This window comes from Mchenga conophoros, linkage group LG17 (assembly GCF_057382185.1).
Source record: "Mchenga conophoros isolate Kocher_MC1m ecotype Shallow Benthic linkage group LG17, M_conophoros_male_GT1.1, whole genome shotgun sequence".
Classification (NCBI taxonomy): Eukaryota; Metazoa; Chordata; class Actinopteri; order Cichliformes; family Cichlidae; genus Mchenga; species Mchenga conophoros.
This window is the reverse complement of record NC_140542.1, coordinates 20,955,208-20,973,892: the sequence shown is the minus strand read 5'-3', so window position 1 is coordinate 20,973,892 and position 18,685 is coordinate 20,955,208. Positions and strand designations below refer to the sequence as shown.

The 18,685-nt window shown below is 40.4% G+C and overlaps 1 protein-coding gene across 1 annotated transcript; it reads left to right on the top strand.

Annotated features, from left to right (window-relative positions):
* Nucleotides 1–18,178, top strand: LOC146555432 (NACHT, LRR and PYD domains-containing protein 14-like). Its single transcript, XM_085252849.1, has 12 exons — nucleotides 1–23; nucleotides 281–325; nucleotides 857–976; nucleotides 5,660–5,805; nucleotides 6,307–8,101; nucleotides 11,474–11,647; nucleotides 13,381–13,557; nucleotides 13,850–14,023; nucleotides 14,142–14,315; nucleotides 14,529–14,702; nucleotides 16,372–16,545; nucleotides 17,511–18,178. Exons 2-12 carry the CDS (start codon nucleotides 288–290, stop codon nucleotides 17,518–17,520), a joined length of 3,156 nt encoding a protein of 1,051 aa, XP_085108975.1. The 5' UTR covers nucleotides 1–23; nucleotides 281–287; the 3' UTR covers nucleotides 17,521–18,178.
* Nucleotides 18,179–18,685: the final 507 nt, after the last annotated feature.

Sequence of the window (18,685 nt, the reverse complement as noted above, 5' to 3'; positions counted from 1 at the left end):
CAGAGCAGGAGAAATAAAGCAAGGTGAGTGTAACTGCGACTGCATGTTCTGTCAGAATAATCAAAAACGTTTTTTTGAGTTTCTGACTGTTCTCAAGTTGGAATAAAACTTAAGAAAGTCAGCAAAAATGTTTGTTTGATTGTCTGCCCAAAGGAAAATATTGACTTACTGTGTGTGCGTGCGTGTGTAATTCTTGTGCTACCAGTATTGGGTGTGACAAACATGTTTATTATGATAATTGTTCTGTGCTCATTCTTTGTTTTGCTGCTTTCTTTCTCAGACTAACGATGAGTGAACTGAAGGAACCTGGACCCTCAGACATAAAGTAGGACACTGATTCTTCTGTAAACTAAGGGGAAGATGAATCATTTGGCAGGAGATACTATTATTTGGATTAAAAAGCACAACATAAACTTACTGACAAAGGAGTGAAGGAGTGCTTCTGTTTCATTGTAACTATACACAAGCAAGCACATAAGTACGGTGGGAGAAGTGAGCAGGATAACATAAAAACATGCATTAACGTCAGATTTTATATGATATAAAGGCTGCTCAGTGGAAATTCTTTCTGCTGCTGCTTCAAAGATTTGGGTCTGATCAGAAAGACTACACAGGGGACGGTAATAATCAGAGTGTAATACTATTCTCTCAGCACTACACTCTCACTGTTTCTCAGTCCTTACACAGTCATGATCAGAGTTTAGGATTAGGATTGAAGAGGAAAAGATTAAACATTTACTGAAGACATCACATGTTTTAGCCTCATAAACCCAACCCTGAGGGACAAGAAGCTCAGTACCAAACAACAGGAACATGCACAAGACAAATGTATGATTTTTTCTGTTTGTGTTTCCAGCAGTCAGCAACGCAGACACAGTGCAGAGCTTTCAAGATCCAGCTGTGTGTCTTTGAAGACTAACCAGTCCAAAGATGAAAACCCAATCTTCAGTAAAGAACCTGGACTCTCAAACACAAAGTAAGGCAGTGTTTATTCTGTAAATGAAGCTGAAGACAATTCATGATAAGAGAACCACTGTTGTTTTACAGTAACTCTTAGACCACCTTCACTCAACTCTAACAATGCAAATCTTCTGTGAGGATGTTGAAAATCTGTGTATTTCCCCACACGAAAAAAAACTTACCCACAGCAAGCAGGTCTGGCCCGGATCTGGTATTAAGCCAGCACTGCTGGCTGACTTCTGGTATGATAAGACGTATGTCATCCAGATATGGGCCAGGCCTGGCATAGATGGCACTGTCTATGCGATGGCATGCCATATCTGGCCCGATTATGGTTTGGTTTATGTGGCCCAGGCCCATAGAAAACAGCTCTGGCCAGGATCCGGCATCAAGCTGGCACTTCTGGCTGACGGTTGTTATGGCAGGGTGTATGTCAACCAGATGTGGGCCAGGTCTGGCAATGACGCTCCTGTCTATGCGATGGCATGCCATATCTGGCCGGATTTTGGTTTGGTTAATTTGGCCCAGGCCCATAGAAAACAGCTCTGGCCGGGATCCGGCATCAAGCCGGCACTTCTGACTGACTGGTGTTATGGCAGGGTGTATGTCAACCAAATGTGGGCCATGTCTAGCAATGATGCACTATTTATGTTCCTATTTTCCTATTTTAGTTAGAAGACCCAAATGCCATGTTTGTTTGTTTAGAAGACCCAAATGCCATGTTTGACAGCTTTGTGACTGTACGCTTTATCCAAAACCTAGTGAGGGTTTACTCATCTTTGCCAGTGGGTGGCTGTAGCTCAGGTGGCTTAGTGGTTCGATCCCTGGCTTCTCCAGTCTGCATGTCGTGAGTGTGAATGTGTATGAATGTAGTTAGGAAGCACTCAGTTAAGAGAAAGTGTGTGGTTGGGTGAATGTGGCATGTTGTATAGAGCACTTTGAGTAATCTGGGAGAGTTGAAAAATGTTTTATAAGAATCAGTATGTTCACTGTCTGAACAGAGTTTTGTCATGTTACGTTTGCACTATTATGCACATGTTGTTATTACAAGGCTTAATTAAGGTACACATTAGGCTGACAGCTGGGGCCAGACCTGAAACTGTTCTGGGCCAGCACAGGACCACCAGTGTGTCTGCAACTGGCCTTGTGCTGGCCCATGTGTGGGCCACCTCTGGCAAACCAGATCTGGGCCCACAAAGGGCCGTCATTCTTTGCGGTATGTGGGCCATGTGTAAGCACATCGTGTGGGCCAGATCCGGGCCATACCAATTTTGCTATGTGGGTATCTGATGTGAAAAGCTCACTGATAAACACATCAAGGAGTTCTTCTATTTTAATGTATCTGTATACATGCACAGTTAAATATAAGTAAGCAGGATTTCCTGACATAAAGATCAGATTTTGGATGATAAAGATTTCAAATCTTTAGTCTCTTTAGAGGCATGATGGTTAAAACAAAACAAAGCAAAACAAACAACTGCACAAAAACACAAATTAAGCAATACATAATTATAAACCTTTGTTTTTAGTAGACTTTGTATCCTAAATAGTGAATATAGTATGTACAGTATAGTAAAATACAGTAAACTTTAAGTCTTCACAAATTAGAATATTTGACTTATTCCCAGAAATGCAAACCAAGCTCTTGCTATAGGCAACATGTAGACACTGCAGAGCCCATAGTAATGGGCCATATACTCCATTCTCCTGAAGGATCCTTCAGTGGACAAACCAAGAAGTTGATACCTTCGAAAAAGTGCACAAAATACATGTAGACTGGTTGAGCAAACTTGTTTCAAACCAAGACTTGAGTTTCGAGTTTTAATGTGCTTCTTTAGTTACTTCTTTGTTGACATGGAGGTATGCTTTGAGTCACTGTCATGATGGAAGTCCCAACCATGACCCATCCTCAGTGTTCTGGTTGAAGGAAGGAAGTCCTTGTCTAAGATTTTGCACTACATGGCCCCACCCATTGGCCACTTTTGAACAGTGTTGGGACTAACGCGTTATTAAGTAACGCGTTACAGTAACTACGTTATTATTGTGGCAACGAGCACGGTAACTAGTTATTATGCCAAAATCAGGAACGCGTTAGTCGTTACTGGGATTTAGATAGGGTCGTTACTTCGTGTGATGGCTATCGCGGAGCTTCCACAGATTCAGTAACATTAGCAAGTGGTGGAGGCCAGCAGGTGGATGAAGGAAAGGGGACACAGAAGGAGCAGAGACCCGAGGCGGCCGCCGGTCCAAGTGTGAACTGAACTTCAGGTAAGAAGTTATGACCTGCAGTCTATCTGGGTCAGATATAAACCAAGTTTAGGTGGAGTTTATTTTCGTTATTCTGACTTTTTCCGTACTGCGTACTAGCTAGTATGACGAGTTTCTATACAGCTGGGTGGGTGCTATGAAGTTAATGATGTTGAACTTTATTTTGTTCATAAGTTATTAGAGTTGCCAACCGTCCTGTCTGGTATTCAGAGAAAATATTACGCATTTCGTATTGAGGTGAAAAGGAACAGTTTGTCCCGTAATTCAGCTACAATGAAAAAGGCACAAAGCTGGAGTTATTCTGTCTTTGCTGCACAGCTACCTCTTCTTCTTTCATTCTCCCCCCTCCCTCTCCCGTTTCTACTTCAATCATGAAACTGATCAATGATCAGCTGATCGGCTCTCTTGTTTGTTTATCGCCCACTTTGCGCCAAAAGAGGAAACCAGCGTATGTCGCGCTAAACAACAGCAGCACGTTTAAGCTTGATCAGCTGTTGTTAGAATTTATTTAATATTAATTTCTAGTATCAGCTGATGTTTTCTGGAGCCACAGCTGCAAAAAAGCTGCTGGTCATGATATGGTTTGGTTATCTGGTGAGAGGGAAACATGAAGATGAAACCAGGAGATGTCCTTACTGAATCATCAGAGCTGTGATGGAGAAACAGGTTTACCTTTTAGGTAACATGAATGAGTTGAAGGGAAGTTATGAACTGTTTCTGAGAGACAAATAACCCCAGGATCATTTTTTAGGTAGCTGACAGCTGGTGACTGTGCAGGGGCGGGTCTAGCAAAGTTTTGCCAGGGGGGCCAGGTAGGGCATTAACAGGGAGAGGTGGGCACAAAGAAATACTTTTCTTTCTTATTCTCATTTAAAATATCTAGCTTTTAAAAAATAATTATCTGAATCTTACAACAAATGATTGATAGATTGATGCATATATACCATCAAAACAGTGAACATCACTGTCACAACAGTGTTTATTTTCATTCAAAGGCTTTATGATTTTTCCTATAATGGTGGGCCGGTCTCTAGTCAAAATGCCCGGGACGATTTTCTGTCCCAGTCCAGCCATGTATGCAGCTCATCTGCAGTCTGGTGTTACCTACATCTTCCTATTCAGAAGGCAGAATTTCCGAGTTCTGACTACAATCGAAAGCACCACGACTGCAGTTTTTGTGTTGGATGTAAAAGGCGCACATGACGCTGTGACGTAGGCTAGAATCATGGCAGCAGTCAATGACGGTCCAGGCGTGGGATTTCTCTCGTGGAAATGTGCACATTATCTTTTCCTTTCTATTGGTAGGTGGCACAGTGCACTTGTGGCAAGTAAGCAAGCTAGAAGACTGGCAAAGTTATGGAAGCAACACATTAACAAGAGAATTCTGAGTAAAACCAAAGTTACTTTCCCTAGTAACTAGTTACTTTGAAAGTAACGAGTAACTTGAAGTAACTGAGTTACTTTCGAGAGAAGTAACTAGTAATGTAACTAAGTTACTATTTTAAAGTAACTTATCCAACACTGCTTTTGAAGCTGTCTTGTACACATAGCAGAAACACAGCCCCAATGCATATTGTTTCTGCCTCTGTGGGGATGCCGTTCTTTGGGTCCTACTCAACATTTCTCTTATACCAAACATGGTTGGTCATGTTGACACCAAAGACCTTGATTTTGGTTTCACCTGAAACAGGACTTTTACTTGAGCCTTCTTGGAATCATTGAGATGCTCAATGACAAACTTAAGATGGGCCATTAAACCCTTCCATTCACTTCCACTTGTCCCATTCAGGGCCATGGGAAAGCTGGAGCCTATCCCAGCTGTCGTGGGTGAGAGGTGGGGTACACCCTGGGAAGGTTTCCAGTCTAATCGCAAAGCTAACACAAAGAGACAGACTACTATGAGCAATTTACAATCACCAATTAACCTAACTCCACTAACTGCATGTCTTTGGACTGTTAGAGGAAGCCAGAGTACTGGGAGAAAACTCGACAAGGGGAAAATTCAGTTTCGAATGGCCCTTAGCAATGGGTCAGACACTCCATGCTCCCGAAGCCCAACAGGAGTTCTTCTTCAGTCTGATGGTTTCCTTCATCTCTGGTGTGTGTAGGTGTGTCCTACTCTATGTGCTAGAAATTTTATGTTCCAGGAAGTGTGAGTTTAACCACATTTCCATGTAGCACATCCAACTATACTCATATCCATTCTGGGTCTTAAATAAGGCTCCAGGCTTGTTCTTGAAAGCTTGCATTTTTCCCCTCTCAATTAAATTAGTCTCTGCAGCCTTTCCATGCTTTGTGATTGGCTCCAACAGCGAACTACAGACTGATCATGACCGTGATATATATTTGTCAGTGCTAGTATCAAATTTTAGCACTTCTGGCTTTACTGTGCTTTGTTTTGATCAGAATAATTGTTCCGTGGTTTTCACAGTGTGGAGGAGCAGATGTCCTGCTGTACTTCCTATCAGGATTTTAAAAAGGATCTGGTCTCTACCAGCTGTGGATGCAGACAGTCCATCACCTTGCACCAGTCTGCTTCATTAGAAGGCTCTTCAAGCATTCAGAGAAACTATGAAAGTAAGCTCTGTCTGATTATTTCATTTCTGAAAGCTGGACTTCTTGTGTTGTTCAGGTATTAAAAGCTAAAATAAAATCTGGTGTCTTGCCAAATGAGCAAAGGACAAAGCACAAAATATACCCAAAGGGCCTTTATTCTTAACAAATTGAATTCTAAAAAAAAGAACAACAATTCAAGTGCATCAGCAACTATAGTGACTTGTCTTCTTCTAGTGCATTGCATAAAGCTCACTCACAAATGCACAGCTGAAATGGTCCAAATCCATAAATGGTAAGGAAAACCAATAGACTTTATCCGTTAGGCCTGCAAAGTCATTCAGCATTCAACTACACCAACCAGCCTAGAGGGACTGGTTTGGTCCAAAAATCTGAGGCGTAGCCCTCCCCCTTGGTCTGGTTGAGAAGAAACTTCCTTTTCCCTGTCTCCCCCCGTCCATTTTTCTATAACATCCAGTTATAATATATATTTTGCTTTATGTTCATTGATTTTCATTCTTTTAGCAGATAGTCGTCTGCTGCAGAAGTTGTTAGACAAACATAAGGCTAATCTGGAGAGGAGATGTAAATGTTTGACTGAAGAAACAGGAAGTGGAACCCTATTTAACAGGATCTTCACTGAGCTCTACATCACAGAAGGACAGAGTGAAGAGGTTCATACCCAACATGAGGTGTGGCAGCTGGAGACAGTTTCCATGAACAAGGCCCTCCATGACACTCCAGTTAGCTGTCATGACATTTTTAAAGCCTTGCCTGACCAACAGAGATGCATCAGAGTGGTTCTGACGAATGGCATTGCCGGCATTGGAAAAACTTTCTCAGTGCAGAAGTTCACTCTGGACTGGGCAGAAGGTTTGGAGAACCAACGTGTCAGTGTGGTGATTCTGCTTTCATTCAGGGAGCTAAACCTGATCAGAGATGACCGGTACAGTCTTCTGGACCTGCTCCATGTTTTCCATCCAACATTACAGAAGGTCACAGCAGAGCAGCTCACTGTCTGCAAACCTTTGTTCATCTTTGATGGCCTGGATGAAAGCAGACTTTCATTGGATTTCACTAAAGGGAAGCTTGTGTCTGATGTCACACAGAAGTCATCAGTCAGTGAACTGCTGACAAACCTCATCAAAGGGAATCTGCTTCCCTCAGCTCTCATCTGGATAACTTCCCGACCTGCAGCAGCCAATCAGATCCCTCCGATATGTGTTGACAGGGTGACAGAAGTACGAGGCTTCACTGACGCCCAGAAGGAGGAGTACTTCAGGAGGAGATTCAGTGATGAAGAGGTGTCCAGCAAATTCATTTCCCACATGAAGACATCCAGGAGCCTTCACGTCATGTGTAGAATCCCAGTCTTCTGCTGGATCACTGCTACAGTCCTAGAGCACATGTTGACTACAGAGCAGAGAGGAGAGCTGCCCAAGACACTGACTGACATGTACTCACACTTCTTGCTCGTTCAGACAAAGAGACAGCACAAGTACCATGAGGGATATGAGACGAGTCCACAAGAGCTGACAGAGGCTGACAGTGAAGTTCTTCTGAAGCTGGGGAGGCTGGCCTTTGAAAATCTTGAGAAAGGAAACATAATGTTCTACCAAGAAGACCTGGAGCAGTGTGGTCTGGATGTCACAGAGGCCTCAGTGTACTCAGGAGTTTGTACAGAGATCTTCAAACGAGACTGTGTGATATTCCAGAAATCAGTCTATTGCTTTGTTCATCTGAGTATTCAGGAGTTTTTGGCTGCAGTCTACATGTTTCACTGTCATACTAACAGAAAAACAGAAGTGCTGAAGCATTTTCTAGGGAATGGTGAACATGTTTATTGTGGTGACATCTCGTCTTTAGATGTCTTTCTGAGCAGAGTCATGCAGAAATCCCTCCAAATTAAAAATGGACACCTGGACCTGTTGGTCCGATTCCTTTATGGTCTCTCTCTGGAGTCCAACCAGAGACTCTTACGAGGTCTGCTAGACGAGACAGAGAGCACTCCAGAAATTATACAGCGAATCATCAGCAACCTTTGCAAGATAACCAATGAGAATACCTCTCCTGACAGATGCATCAACATCTTCCATTGTCTGATGGAAATGAATGAACTCACGGTACATCAGGAGATCTTGGAGTTTCTGAAGTGCAAAAACGGATCAGAGAAGGAGCTCTCTGAGATCCACTGCTCAGCTCTGGCCTACATGCTGCAGATGTCAGAGGTTTTGGATGAGTTTGTCCTGAAGAAGTATAACACATCGGATGAGGGACGAAGGAGACTGATTCCTGCTGTGAGGAACTGTAGAAAGGCTCAGTGAGTAAATATCTGATTAACATTGTAAATCAATGTAAATTTGTAGCTAAGGTGTTCAAAAGTTCTTACTATAATGCTCACATTGTTCTTTCTTATAATTCCATTTTTTCTATTGCAAACAATACACTGGTTAGATTTTCACAGATGCTGTTGAGCTGCTCTGAAAATGTTGTTTGTTTTTTAAGTAAGAATTACTGTAACAATGCATTGTAACGACGCATTACTGTTTGCTTACAAACTTTAACTAATTACGACCACAGTAAATAGACTAAATGTGAAATTGCACTAAAATCTTCAGGTCTGAGAGAGACTGAGGAGAATTATTGTTTCATGTTACACATGTTAACACAAATCTCTATCCCAGGGGTAGGGAACATTAGTCCTCGAGAGCCGGTGTCCTGCAGGTTTTAGATCTCACCTTGGGTCACCACACCTGAATCAAATGATTAGTTCATTACCAGGCCTCTGGAGAACTGCAAGGCATGTTGAGGAGCTAATTTAGCCATTTAAATCAGCTGTGTTGGATCAAGGACACATCTAAAACCTGCAGGACACCGGCACTCGAGGCCTGGAGTTCCCTACCCCTGCTCGATCCTAATGAGGACACAGTTAACAACTTTATTTAATGTCTGTGTTTTTGTTGTTAATGTTTAAGCATAGCATCAAAAACAAAAAACAAAGATGAAATCTTGTGCAAAGAGACTTAAAATAGGCATATTGATTGTACCTAGAAATTGAGGTTACAGTGCTACAAGCCTAACTGCTCATCAATATTGATTGATTGATTGATTGACGCAGCACGGTGGCACAGTGGTTAGCATTGTTGCCGCACAGCAAGAAGGTCCTGAGTTCAATTCCAACACCAGGCCGGGGTCTTTCTGTGTGGAGTTTGCATGTTCTCCCCGTGTTTGCGTGGGTTCCCTCCGGGTACTCCGGCTTCCTCCCACTGTCCAAAGACATGCAGCTTGTGGGGATAGGTTAATTGGATAATCCAAATTGTCACTAGGTGTGAATGTGCGAATGAATGTGAGTGCGAATGGTTGTCTGTCCCTTCTGTCCCTGTGTGTTGGCCCTGCGACAGACTGGCGACCTGTCCAGGGTGTACCCTGCCTCTTGCCCTATGACAGCTGGGATAGGCTCCAGCGCCCCCCGCGACCCTGAAAAAGGATAAGCGGAAGCGGATGGATGGATGGATGGATTGATTGATCATACTTTATTCATCCCGAGGGAAATTGGGTTAAGGCTGCCAGCTGTGGCAGCGTCATCTTACCCTTCCAACCATACATACATTACACAAACATCACATGGGGAAGACAGGTCAGAGGGGTATAACATGGAAAAAGCACAACATGAGGAAAGATAAGGAGAAAAAAATAACTCCCCCAGACTGAGCTGCAATAGGGAGATCAGTTTGAGAACAGAAAAAAACACCTCTCCACATAGCATGAAAAAACTCTTAATACACCAAAGAAACACATGACAAGCAACAGGGGTGGGTAAAGGGTGAGAGACAGCCAATGTAGACAGTACATCCGGGCCTGCAGCCTATGCGCTGTTCTCCTTGATCCACTGTCAGCATCGGAGGGGAATAAGTGTCGAAGGCGTTTGGAGCGGGAGGGGGGTGAGTGTACTGTACATCTGTATGTGTATATATATATATGTGTGTGTGTCCAGAGTTCAGCTGAGACAGTGTCCTTCGCCCTGCCAGGCTAAGTAAACAGTCTTCCAGCTAGGGCTGGGCGATATATCGAGTTTTTTAAAAATATCGATATATTTTTATACGAGATATAAGATGTGACAAAATCCTTTATATCGATATAGTCTATGTTACGTTATAATTATACTTGTGGAGCCACAAGTTTGCCTCTCTTTCGTCCACTTTTGTCTCTATGCAACGTTACTCCGCCTCGCCTCTCTCCTTCACTGAACACAACTCCCCCTCCTCCCCCATTGCTTCACCTACAGGCAGCGACAAGATGGACACGGCAAATCTCCTTTAACGAGTTACTGCGCATCGCCCCGTCGGTGGGGCTGGACGGCGTTAACGTGTTAACGAGCTAACCACGCTAACGCCGTGCAGCCCCTCCTAAAATCCTTTCATTCTCTCAAAAGTTGACAGCGTGCCTTATGTATGAATTCTGGTTGTGCTTGATGACCGCAAACCGATTTGAAGTGGTACAAGGTGTGCAGAAATCTGTCAAAAAATGTTTTAGTACAACTTTGGTAAGCTACGGAGCTGCACCACTTGATGGATTGTCGGAGCATTACGGCTACAGAGGAACCTCGGGGAGTGATACGTACTGTGCTTCAACGTAATATTACCATATTGTGTGTGTAAATGGCACCTATTCAGAGACATGGTTACAAAGCGGATTTCAAACTCCAGGCTGTCAGTCACGCAGGAGATGTTGGGAACAGAGCAGCTGAGAAATCTGGCTTTGTTATTATGCTCAGCGTCTTTTAGTTTACATTTTGACTGCACAATTGTGAGCTCTTTGTTATGCATAAAAACAACATTGTTTTATTTTATTTATGGAGCATTATTATTTAATAAATGCTCATAATTTATTTTTGAGTAATTTTTTCATGTACATCTATGCTGTATGTTAATAAAAGTGCCTGTGTGACATCTGGGACACCGCTTTGACTAAGAACTCTCTTTTTGTTCTTACTTTATGGCTTTAAAAAAATATCGAGATATATATCTTATATCGCCATCCAGCTAAAAAATATCGAGATATGAATTTTGGGTCATATCGCCCAGCCCTACTTCCAGCCAACCCAGGTGGCCTTGCATAGAATGTGAAGAACAGTCTAAACACAGTCGTTATCAGGGTGTTTTTGTTCAGCTCCAGCCTTGAGACCGCAGCTGGCGCCAAAGGGGTATCCGCATGAAGTGATGGTGTTTTTTTTTCTTTAGTGCGAACAACTCATATGAATTTCAAAGCTGTTCTAACAGTCCAACACTGGTCTCTCAATCTCCCGTTGGAGAGCCGTGAGCTTCTCCATGATGTTATCAAACTTACGTTCCGTGGTCTCGTCATTCTTGTGCTCAAAGAGCCGATTCTGAGAACTCACGAACGCAGTGAGCTTCTCCAAGATGTGATCCAATTTGCGCTCAGAGGTGTTATTCCGATTTTATTGGTACTACTTGAACTCCGCCTCTGGCTGCACATCGTATACTTCACTAGGTTTGTGTAAGCATTCTGTCTGCAGATGTGTGGAAAGAGCTGATATTAATTTGTCTCTGTCTGGATTCAGTTTGCACCATTGTGCTCTTTTTCTTTTGTTCAATAACATCTTACTTTGGAACATGCCACACAAAACACTAGTTCTTTATAATAACTTGTTCTGTAATATGTGTCATCACAGACTTTCTGGCTGTAAACTGTCAGAGACTCACTATGCAATCGTGGCCTCAGCTCTCATGTCCAACCCCTCCCACCTGACAGAGCTGAACCTGAATGGAAACAACCTGCAGGGTTTAGAATCAAAAAACCTTTTTGCTGCTCTGGAGAGTCCAAACTGCAGACTGGAGACTCTGAGGTTAGTTCGCTGATTACTATTTCTGAAGATATTTCAATAAATTGAACTGTAAAGCTTTCCCCTTATAACCTGACTCTAGAGCTGTCAGATGGAGTGACCCATCTTTTTCCAGTTCCTTTACGGTATGTTGGTTTTGGGTATCCAGGACTCGAATTTCGGCACCAGATTGTGCACATAGTTTAATAGGTTAAATCCTACACTCTACATTACCTGATGCAATGCCATGTGTCAGGTTGTCTTGCCTTTAGTTTCTTCATGTGGTGTTCTGCACTAACAGCTCCCATACAGACCTCCATACTCAGAGACTGAGAAAGTATATATACAAGGGGAAGATTAGGGAGTGGAGACAGCTGGGAAACATGGTGGAACAAATTAGACATAAGAGGAAAGGGAAGCAAACCGAACGTTATACACAAGAGACAAGGACTATCAAAAGGAAAGAGGAAACCTGACAGACACAGTACTCAAAACTTAAAACAATGATATTTTGTTTTGTGATTTTATTTGCTGGGGTGCTGGAATTTATTTTACATTTTTTTAATTTAATACTCAAATGTTTTTTAAATGTATCCATCACAAATTTCTGAAATTAATTTTTATGCTAAGACCAGTTAAATATTCAACTCAGTCAATAGTTTTAAAGATATACATGTTTAATCATTAACTCAAATTTTAGAGTGCAAAATAAAGGCCAGAAAGTAAATTGACAGACCAACCAAAATATATTTTGAAAGGTATTCTGTATGTATGAGTATGCACCAGGAGGGGAATAGATAAGAACTAAAACTGGCTTCATAAACATGGTTGATAAATAATCTGGATTGAAAAATTGCAGCCACTCCTCCTCAACCTGTGCTTTTTTATTCTAGGGTCTACCTTAGAATATAAATTGCCTTGAGGTGACTGTTTTTGTGGTTTGGCTCTGTATAAATAAAATCTAATTGAACTGGACTAAATTTGAGGATTCTGAAAGTTAGTTGAACTCAGTATACTGATTTATACAAACTAAATTTTCATCATACCATAACCAGGTTTCTGTAAGGCAGAAAAAATCAATATGTTGAACAATTATTAAATCATTTACTCACAGTAACTTAGAGAGATCTAATGTTTAATAGTCCACATTTAATTGTTTTAGTTTTTGAAGCAGTTTAGGGTGTTATATTATTATTTTTTAATATGCTCATTTTTGGTTTGTTTGATGATGATCTGAGAGCAGACACAGTCTCTGTGGGGATAAAATAAAGAGGGAAACTTCAGAGAGGTGTGTGAGACTGCAACTCTCTTTCCTGGTACCAAATCAGGATGATCACTTTGTTATTAATTTGACCAAATGATGAAATGATGTGATAGAAATGATGTCATTTATATCTAAAGTAGGATGAATGCCAGCTTTCCCCACAAGACCGGTTTTTCCACAGAAAGCTTCACAATTCTCTATGAAACCCATGTCTATTATTTTTTTCACAAAGGACTAGGTTGGTGTGCATAATATTGTTTGAATAATAGGTCAGTGTAATATTAAAACTAAAGAGATAATTTAAAATCACTTTATATTTAAAGTATGACAAATATGCAATTAAAAAAATAAAATAGGAAGGGGCCAAACACCTTTTCACTCTCTGACCAAACATGAGTATAAAAGTGAAAGTGAAAGAAAGACAGATACTAAGTACTCGTTTGATTGAGAGAAGGTAAAAATATTATAATAACGTGTTTTATTCCCGATTCAGTTTGGAGAGCTGCAGTTTGTCAGCAATCAGCCATGTTGCTCTATTCTCTGCTCTGAAATCAAACCCCTACCATCTGAAAGATCTGGACCTGAGCTACAACAACAACCTGGATGATTCAGGACTGAAACAGCTGTGTTGTTTTCTGGAAAGTCCACACTGTAGACTGGAGTCTCTGAGGTTAGGTCATTTACTCTCTGTTACTATTATAAATTTCATTATTAATTCATTTCCATTGTGTAGCATCCATTTAAAAATCAACGTTTTATTGGAATATAAATTGCTCTGTGGTCACTAAAGACTAGTGTTGGGCACAGATATTAAAATGAATAGCCACTGTTAGTTATTAAATTAAATAAATGTTTCATATGCCTGCTAAACAGTCACATCCGTATACAGAAGATTCCCTGAACTTCAAATTACCAACCTTTCCACATCTAATTTGTTTATTATTGTTTTATTCGTTACTTAGATTGGAGCTCAGCGGTTTGTCACCGAAAAGCACTGTTGCTCTGGTCTCAGCTCTGAAGTCTAACCCCTCCCATTTGAAAAGATTGGACCTGGCCTTTAATGACCTGCAGGATTTAGGCGTGAAACAACTATATGGTTTTCTGGAGAGTTCAAACTGTAGACTGGACATTCTGAGGTCAGTTAACCTATTCTGTGACTACTGATAAACCTAAATTTGATAGACTTCCATGAGTTCCATGTATAAATGACCAAAATATACTGTATGTTATCTGCATGTTTTATTCTCTATTTAGATTGGAGCTCTGCAGTTTTTCAGAGATTGGCTGTGCTTCTCTGGTTTCTGCTCTTAAATCCAATCCCTCCCACCTGAAACATCTGGACTTGGGTGGAAACGCGATTCAGGATTCAGGAGTGAAGCAGCTGTGTGGTTTTCTGGAGATTCCTCTATGTAGATTGGAGACTCTGATGTCAGTTTGCTTACTGTCTGCTATCACAAAATCTTATAATTTATGTGTATAGTATAGTTAATTTCCTCCTTCAAAACTGAGGAAAATGATAATGATTAATGAATAAGAAATTCTTACTGATGAGGGAAAGTATGGTTTATGTGCAAATTTAAAAACTGTCCATATGTGGCTGAATTGTATCTGATTTTATCCACATTTTTTTTCTTTGTTCAGTCTGTGGTGCTGCAGTTTGTCAGAGATCAGCTGTGCTACTCTGGTCTCTGCTTTAAGGGCCAACCCCTCCAATCTGAAATATCTGGACTTGGGTGTAAATAAGCTGCAGGATTCAGGAGTGAAGCATCTCTGTGGTTTTTTGGAGATTCCTCTTTGTAGACTGGAGACTCTGAGGTCGGTTCACTTTCTGTAATTCTCTAATACATAATTACATTATGGATACACACAGATACAAAGAAAATCAGAAATTAGGGATTGCTCATTTAATAAGGACAAATAATGTTTAGCTAAATCAGAATCGTTAGAATCTTTTTTTATATTGTCATTATGCAAAAAACACACTGATATTATATGCTGTTCTATTCAATGCAAAGAAAAACAAGGAAAGCAAAGAAAGCAATCTATTCATAACAATATAGAAATAGAAAATAAGAGTTTCTAATAAATAAATACAGTATAAGCATGATTAAATATGTACATATTTAACCTCCTAAGACCTGAAATCTTCCATGGCATGCATTTTTGATTTCTCTCTTTGATTTCTGATTTCTCTTTTGTTTCTAAGAAAAATGAGCACCACATATGAGGATATTCGTTTTAAATTTCGATAGAACAGTAGCAGTATAATGTCCTCGTAAGTGGATATCAGGCCCTTGTAAAGCAAAATTGAGTATTTTGGTCTAAATAACCCAAAATGTGATGTCCACATATGTGGACGCCAGGTCCTAGGAGGTTAATATGTACATATTAACATATGTAGATATGTGTGTGTGCTTGATTATTGATTGCACAAGTTTGAGAAGTGGACATACAACCCTAACAACATACAACTGATAGAGTTGTTTCGGTGGGTGCGAGTGCAATCATGGGTGTAGCGTATACAGTAGGGGACTTAGCACACATCCCTGTTTTAAGTTGACGTTGAGGCTGAGTGTTGGGGAGAGGTGAGACCCTACTGTGACTCTATGTGGGTGAGTTTCTGAGAAAGCCACTAATGCAGAGGCAAATGAAGTGTGGGAGGCTAACGTTGATAAGTTTTGTTATCAGTCTCTTAAGGATGATTTTGTTGAATGCCAAGCTGACGTTGATGAAAAGAAGCCTGGCATAAATATCCTTGTATTCCAGATGGGTCAGGGTCCTGTTTAGAGCTGTGGCTATGGCATCGTCTGTTGATCTCTTATCCCTGCATGCAAACTGGTGTTGTCGAATATGGGTGGAAGTCCTTGGATGATATAACTTTTGGCCAGTTTCTCAAAAGAAGTGGTTCATGTTCTGAACTTGAGTGACAACAACCCGAAGCACAGCGTCACTATCAACAGCATTGGGTCTGGGTTTGTAGTTAATAAGTCAGCCACAGCCGACTCAAGTTGTTGCTGTGGAGGTAGTCCTCAATTTTATTATTATAATCCAGCCTGGCCTGTCTGATGCCCTTTTTTAGATTTACTCTGGCTGAACTGTACAGTTCCACATGACCAGACTTGAAGGCAGTGTTTCTGTTCCTCAACAGGGTCCTAACTGCACTTGCCTTCCAAACCTTTGGTTGGCATACACCCAGATGCCGTGGTGATGGTGTCTGTGCAGTACTAGATATAGCAGAGTATAGATGTGGTGTACTCCTTCTGGTAGGCAGGCTGGTAACATAAACAAGGATATTTGGTCCAACTAGCACAGGTGGGGTGTTGTTATGGTGCTGTATCCTTGTTTAATGTTGGAGTAGACTTTATTCAGTAGCTTTTCTCACGTGCAGTACAGTTTACATACTGACAAAAATTGGGGAAGTAACCTGAACACATTTGATATAATTTATCACTGATTATATGTAGATGTTTTATTGTTTATCCAGTCTGAGGAGCTGCAATTTGTCAGTGATCAGCTGTGCTGCACTGGTTTCTGCTCTGAGGTCCAGTCCTTCACATCTAAGAATCCTGAACCTGAGTGACAACAACCTGCAGGATTCAGACGTTAAGCAACTCTCTAAACTTGTGAGGAGTCTACACTATAAACTGGATACCCCAAGGTTAGTAAAGGTTGATTGGTATTGTACTAAACACAGTTATTATGAAAGGTCAACACATATATAATCAAAATTTTCTTGTAAATCTCTATCATCCAAGTGTTGGCTTTGAATTAAATTAGTTATTAACTAACTAATTAATTATTTTACTTTTTTCCTTTATTTGGCTTTCATTTATATCTTGTGTAAATGTTATTATTTAGTTCCAATCTATAGCACTTAGCATCAGCTATGTTTGTTTTAAGGTTCTTTATAAATAAAAATGATGATGATGATGGCTTGACATTAAATATCTCCCTCTGCCGGTTTTGCAGCCTACTGTAGCTTTTGTTGTGAGCATGTGTTTGAGTTGTTGTAAAGATGATTGCTGTTTTTGTGTTCAAGTCTAAGGATATAAACTTGGATTGTAGCTGACAGTCTTATAAGATTTAAAGAAACAGGTTCTCATTCATCAGAGTGTGGGAGCATAAATCTGCGGACTGTTGTTCAGAGAACCACTGTTACATTTAATAATCTAGTATCTGCATCTAGTCTTCATACAGAGCAGAAGTTCTTTTGAAGTTCAGAGTTGCATTTGCATTTTTTTCCCCGTCAGTGGCTTCATCTAGATATATTCAGTGAGAGCCTGCATGTTTATTTATTAGCTGATGAGATGTTCATTAATGCACAGAAACTCTTTGTTTCATTTAAACAGCAAGAATCTCATCATTAAAGTGCAATGAAGTATTAAAGATTCTCATCGGTTCATTTCCACTGTGAATTTGAGTGAAACAAACTTGATGTAGAAATTCTGTGTGAAGTTCAATATATTCACTCCAACATCTTAACATGAGAGCTGAGAGGACAGCGGTTACACCGCACATTTGCTCCTCTGCTTCATGTTTTACTGGAGGTGCTTCATCAACAAAGCGAATAAACTGAGTTTCCGTAAACAAAATATTAATCTCCGGTTCTTCTCTGATTTACAGCTGGGAATGATGATCTTGGCAATGGTGACAGTGTATGTGAGTGGATGAGCTGTGTCCTGATCATCCCGAGAGACTGAAGCAGCAGCAACGTGTGCGTTACTGGGAGGTGAAATGGAGAGTTAAGCTTCATCCAAAGAGAAGAAGTCTAGATGACTGTTAGTGCTGGAGCGTGAACTCTTCTAAGAGTATGCTAAGTGTATTCTTCTAACAGCTGCACTGAAGAAAAAACGCATCAAGGGGGAAAGGGACACAGTTATTATTAAGGGGGAAAGGGACACAGTTATTATTATTATTATTATTAGTAGTAGTAGTAGTAGTAGTAGTAGTAGTACTATTATAACAACCAATGATCAATTTTACAAATATAAGTATAAATGAAAAAATATGAATACTGATGCTTTTAATGAAGGACAATGTAAATACTGGTGTAAGTATATACTCATATAGTTAGATATCATTCTTTTTATTTAGTTTTTTTTTTTTCAAATAAGTACTTTCAGTTTAACTTCATTTTAAATGTTATTCAGCTTTTGCTTTATGTTCTGTGCTATAAATAAATCTATCATGATACTACAACACTTCAAACCACAACAATGTGTTGGTTATTTTAACATAGGCAGATAGATTTTAAAACAATTAAGAGTTTATTGTATTATATGTCTTCACTAATGGACAGCTTAAATGGCATTCTGACACAATCATTTTCGTCCATGGTGGCGGAAGCTACCCCTTCAGTAGCTCCTGCTTGCATTATATTCTTTATTGTCATTACCTGATGGAACATAAAGATGTTAATAATTCAATTTTATTCAATTTTATTTGATTTATACAGTGCCGAACTACAACAACAGTCGCCTCAAGGTGCTTTATATTGTAACGTAGACCCTACAATAATACATACGGAGAAAGACCCAATAACCATATGATCCCCTGTGAGCAAGCATTTTGGCAACAGTGGGAAGGAAACACTTTCTTATAACAGGAAGAAGCCTCCAGAAGAACCAGTCTCAGGGTGGGGCTTCCATCTGCCTCAACTGGTTAGGGCGAGAGGAGGAAGACAGGATAAAAGAAAGGAAGAGAGCCAGAGATTGATAACAAGTATGATTCAATGCAGAGAGGTTTGTTTTGTACTTTCAGTCTTCAATTTCTTTGGAAAGCTGGTTCTATATACTTTG

What these genes read in the sequence shown, in the direction of transcription:
- LOC146555432 (XM_085252849.1), top strand. Translation starts at nt 288, where the DNA reads ATGAGTGAACTGAAGGAACCTGGACCCTCAGACATAAA. An exon ending in CCTGGACTCTCAAACACAAA is followed by an intron (nt 977 to 5,659) that starts GTAAGGCAGTGT and finishes TGGTTTTCACAG; the next exon opens with TGTGGAGGAGCAGATGTCCT. An exon ending in CATTCAGAGAAACTATGAAA is followed by an intron (nt 5,806 to 6,306) that starts GTAAGCTCTGTC and finishes TCATTCTTTTAG; the next exon opens with CAGATAGTCGTCTGCTGCAG.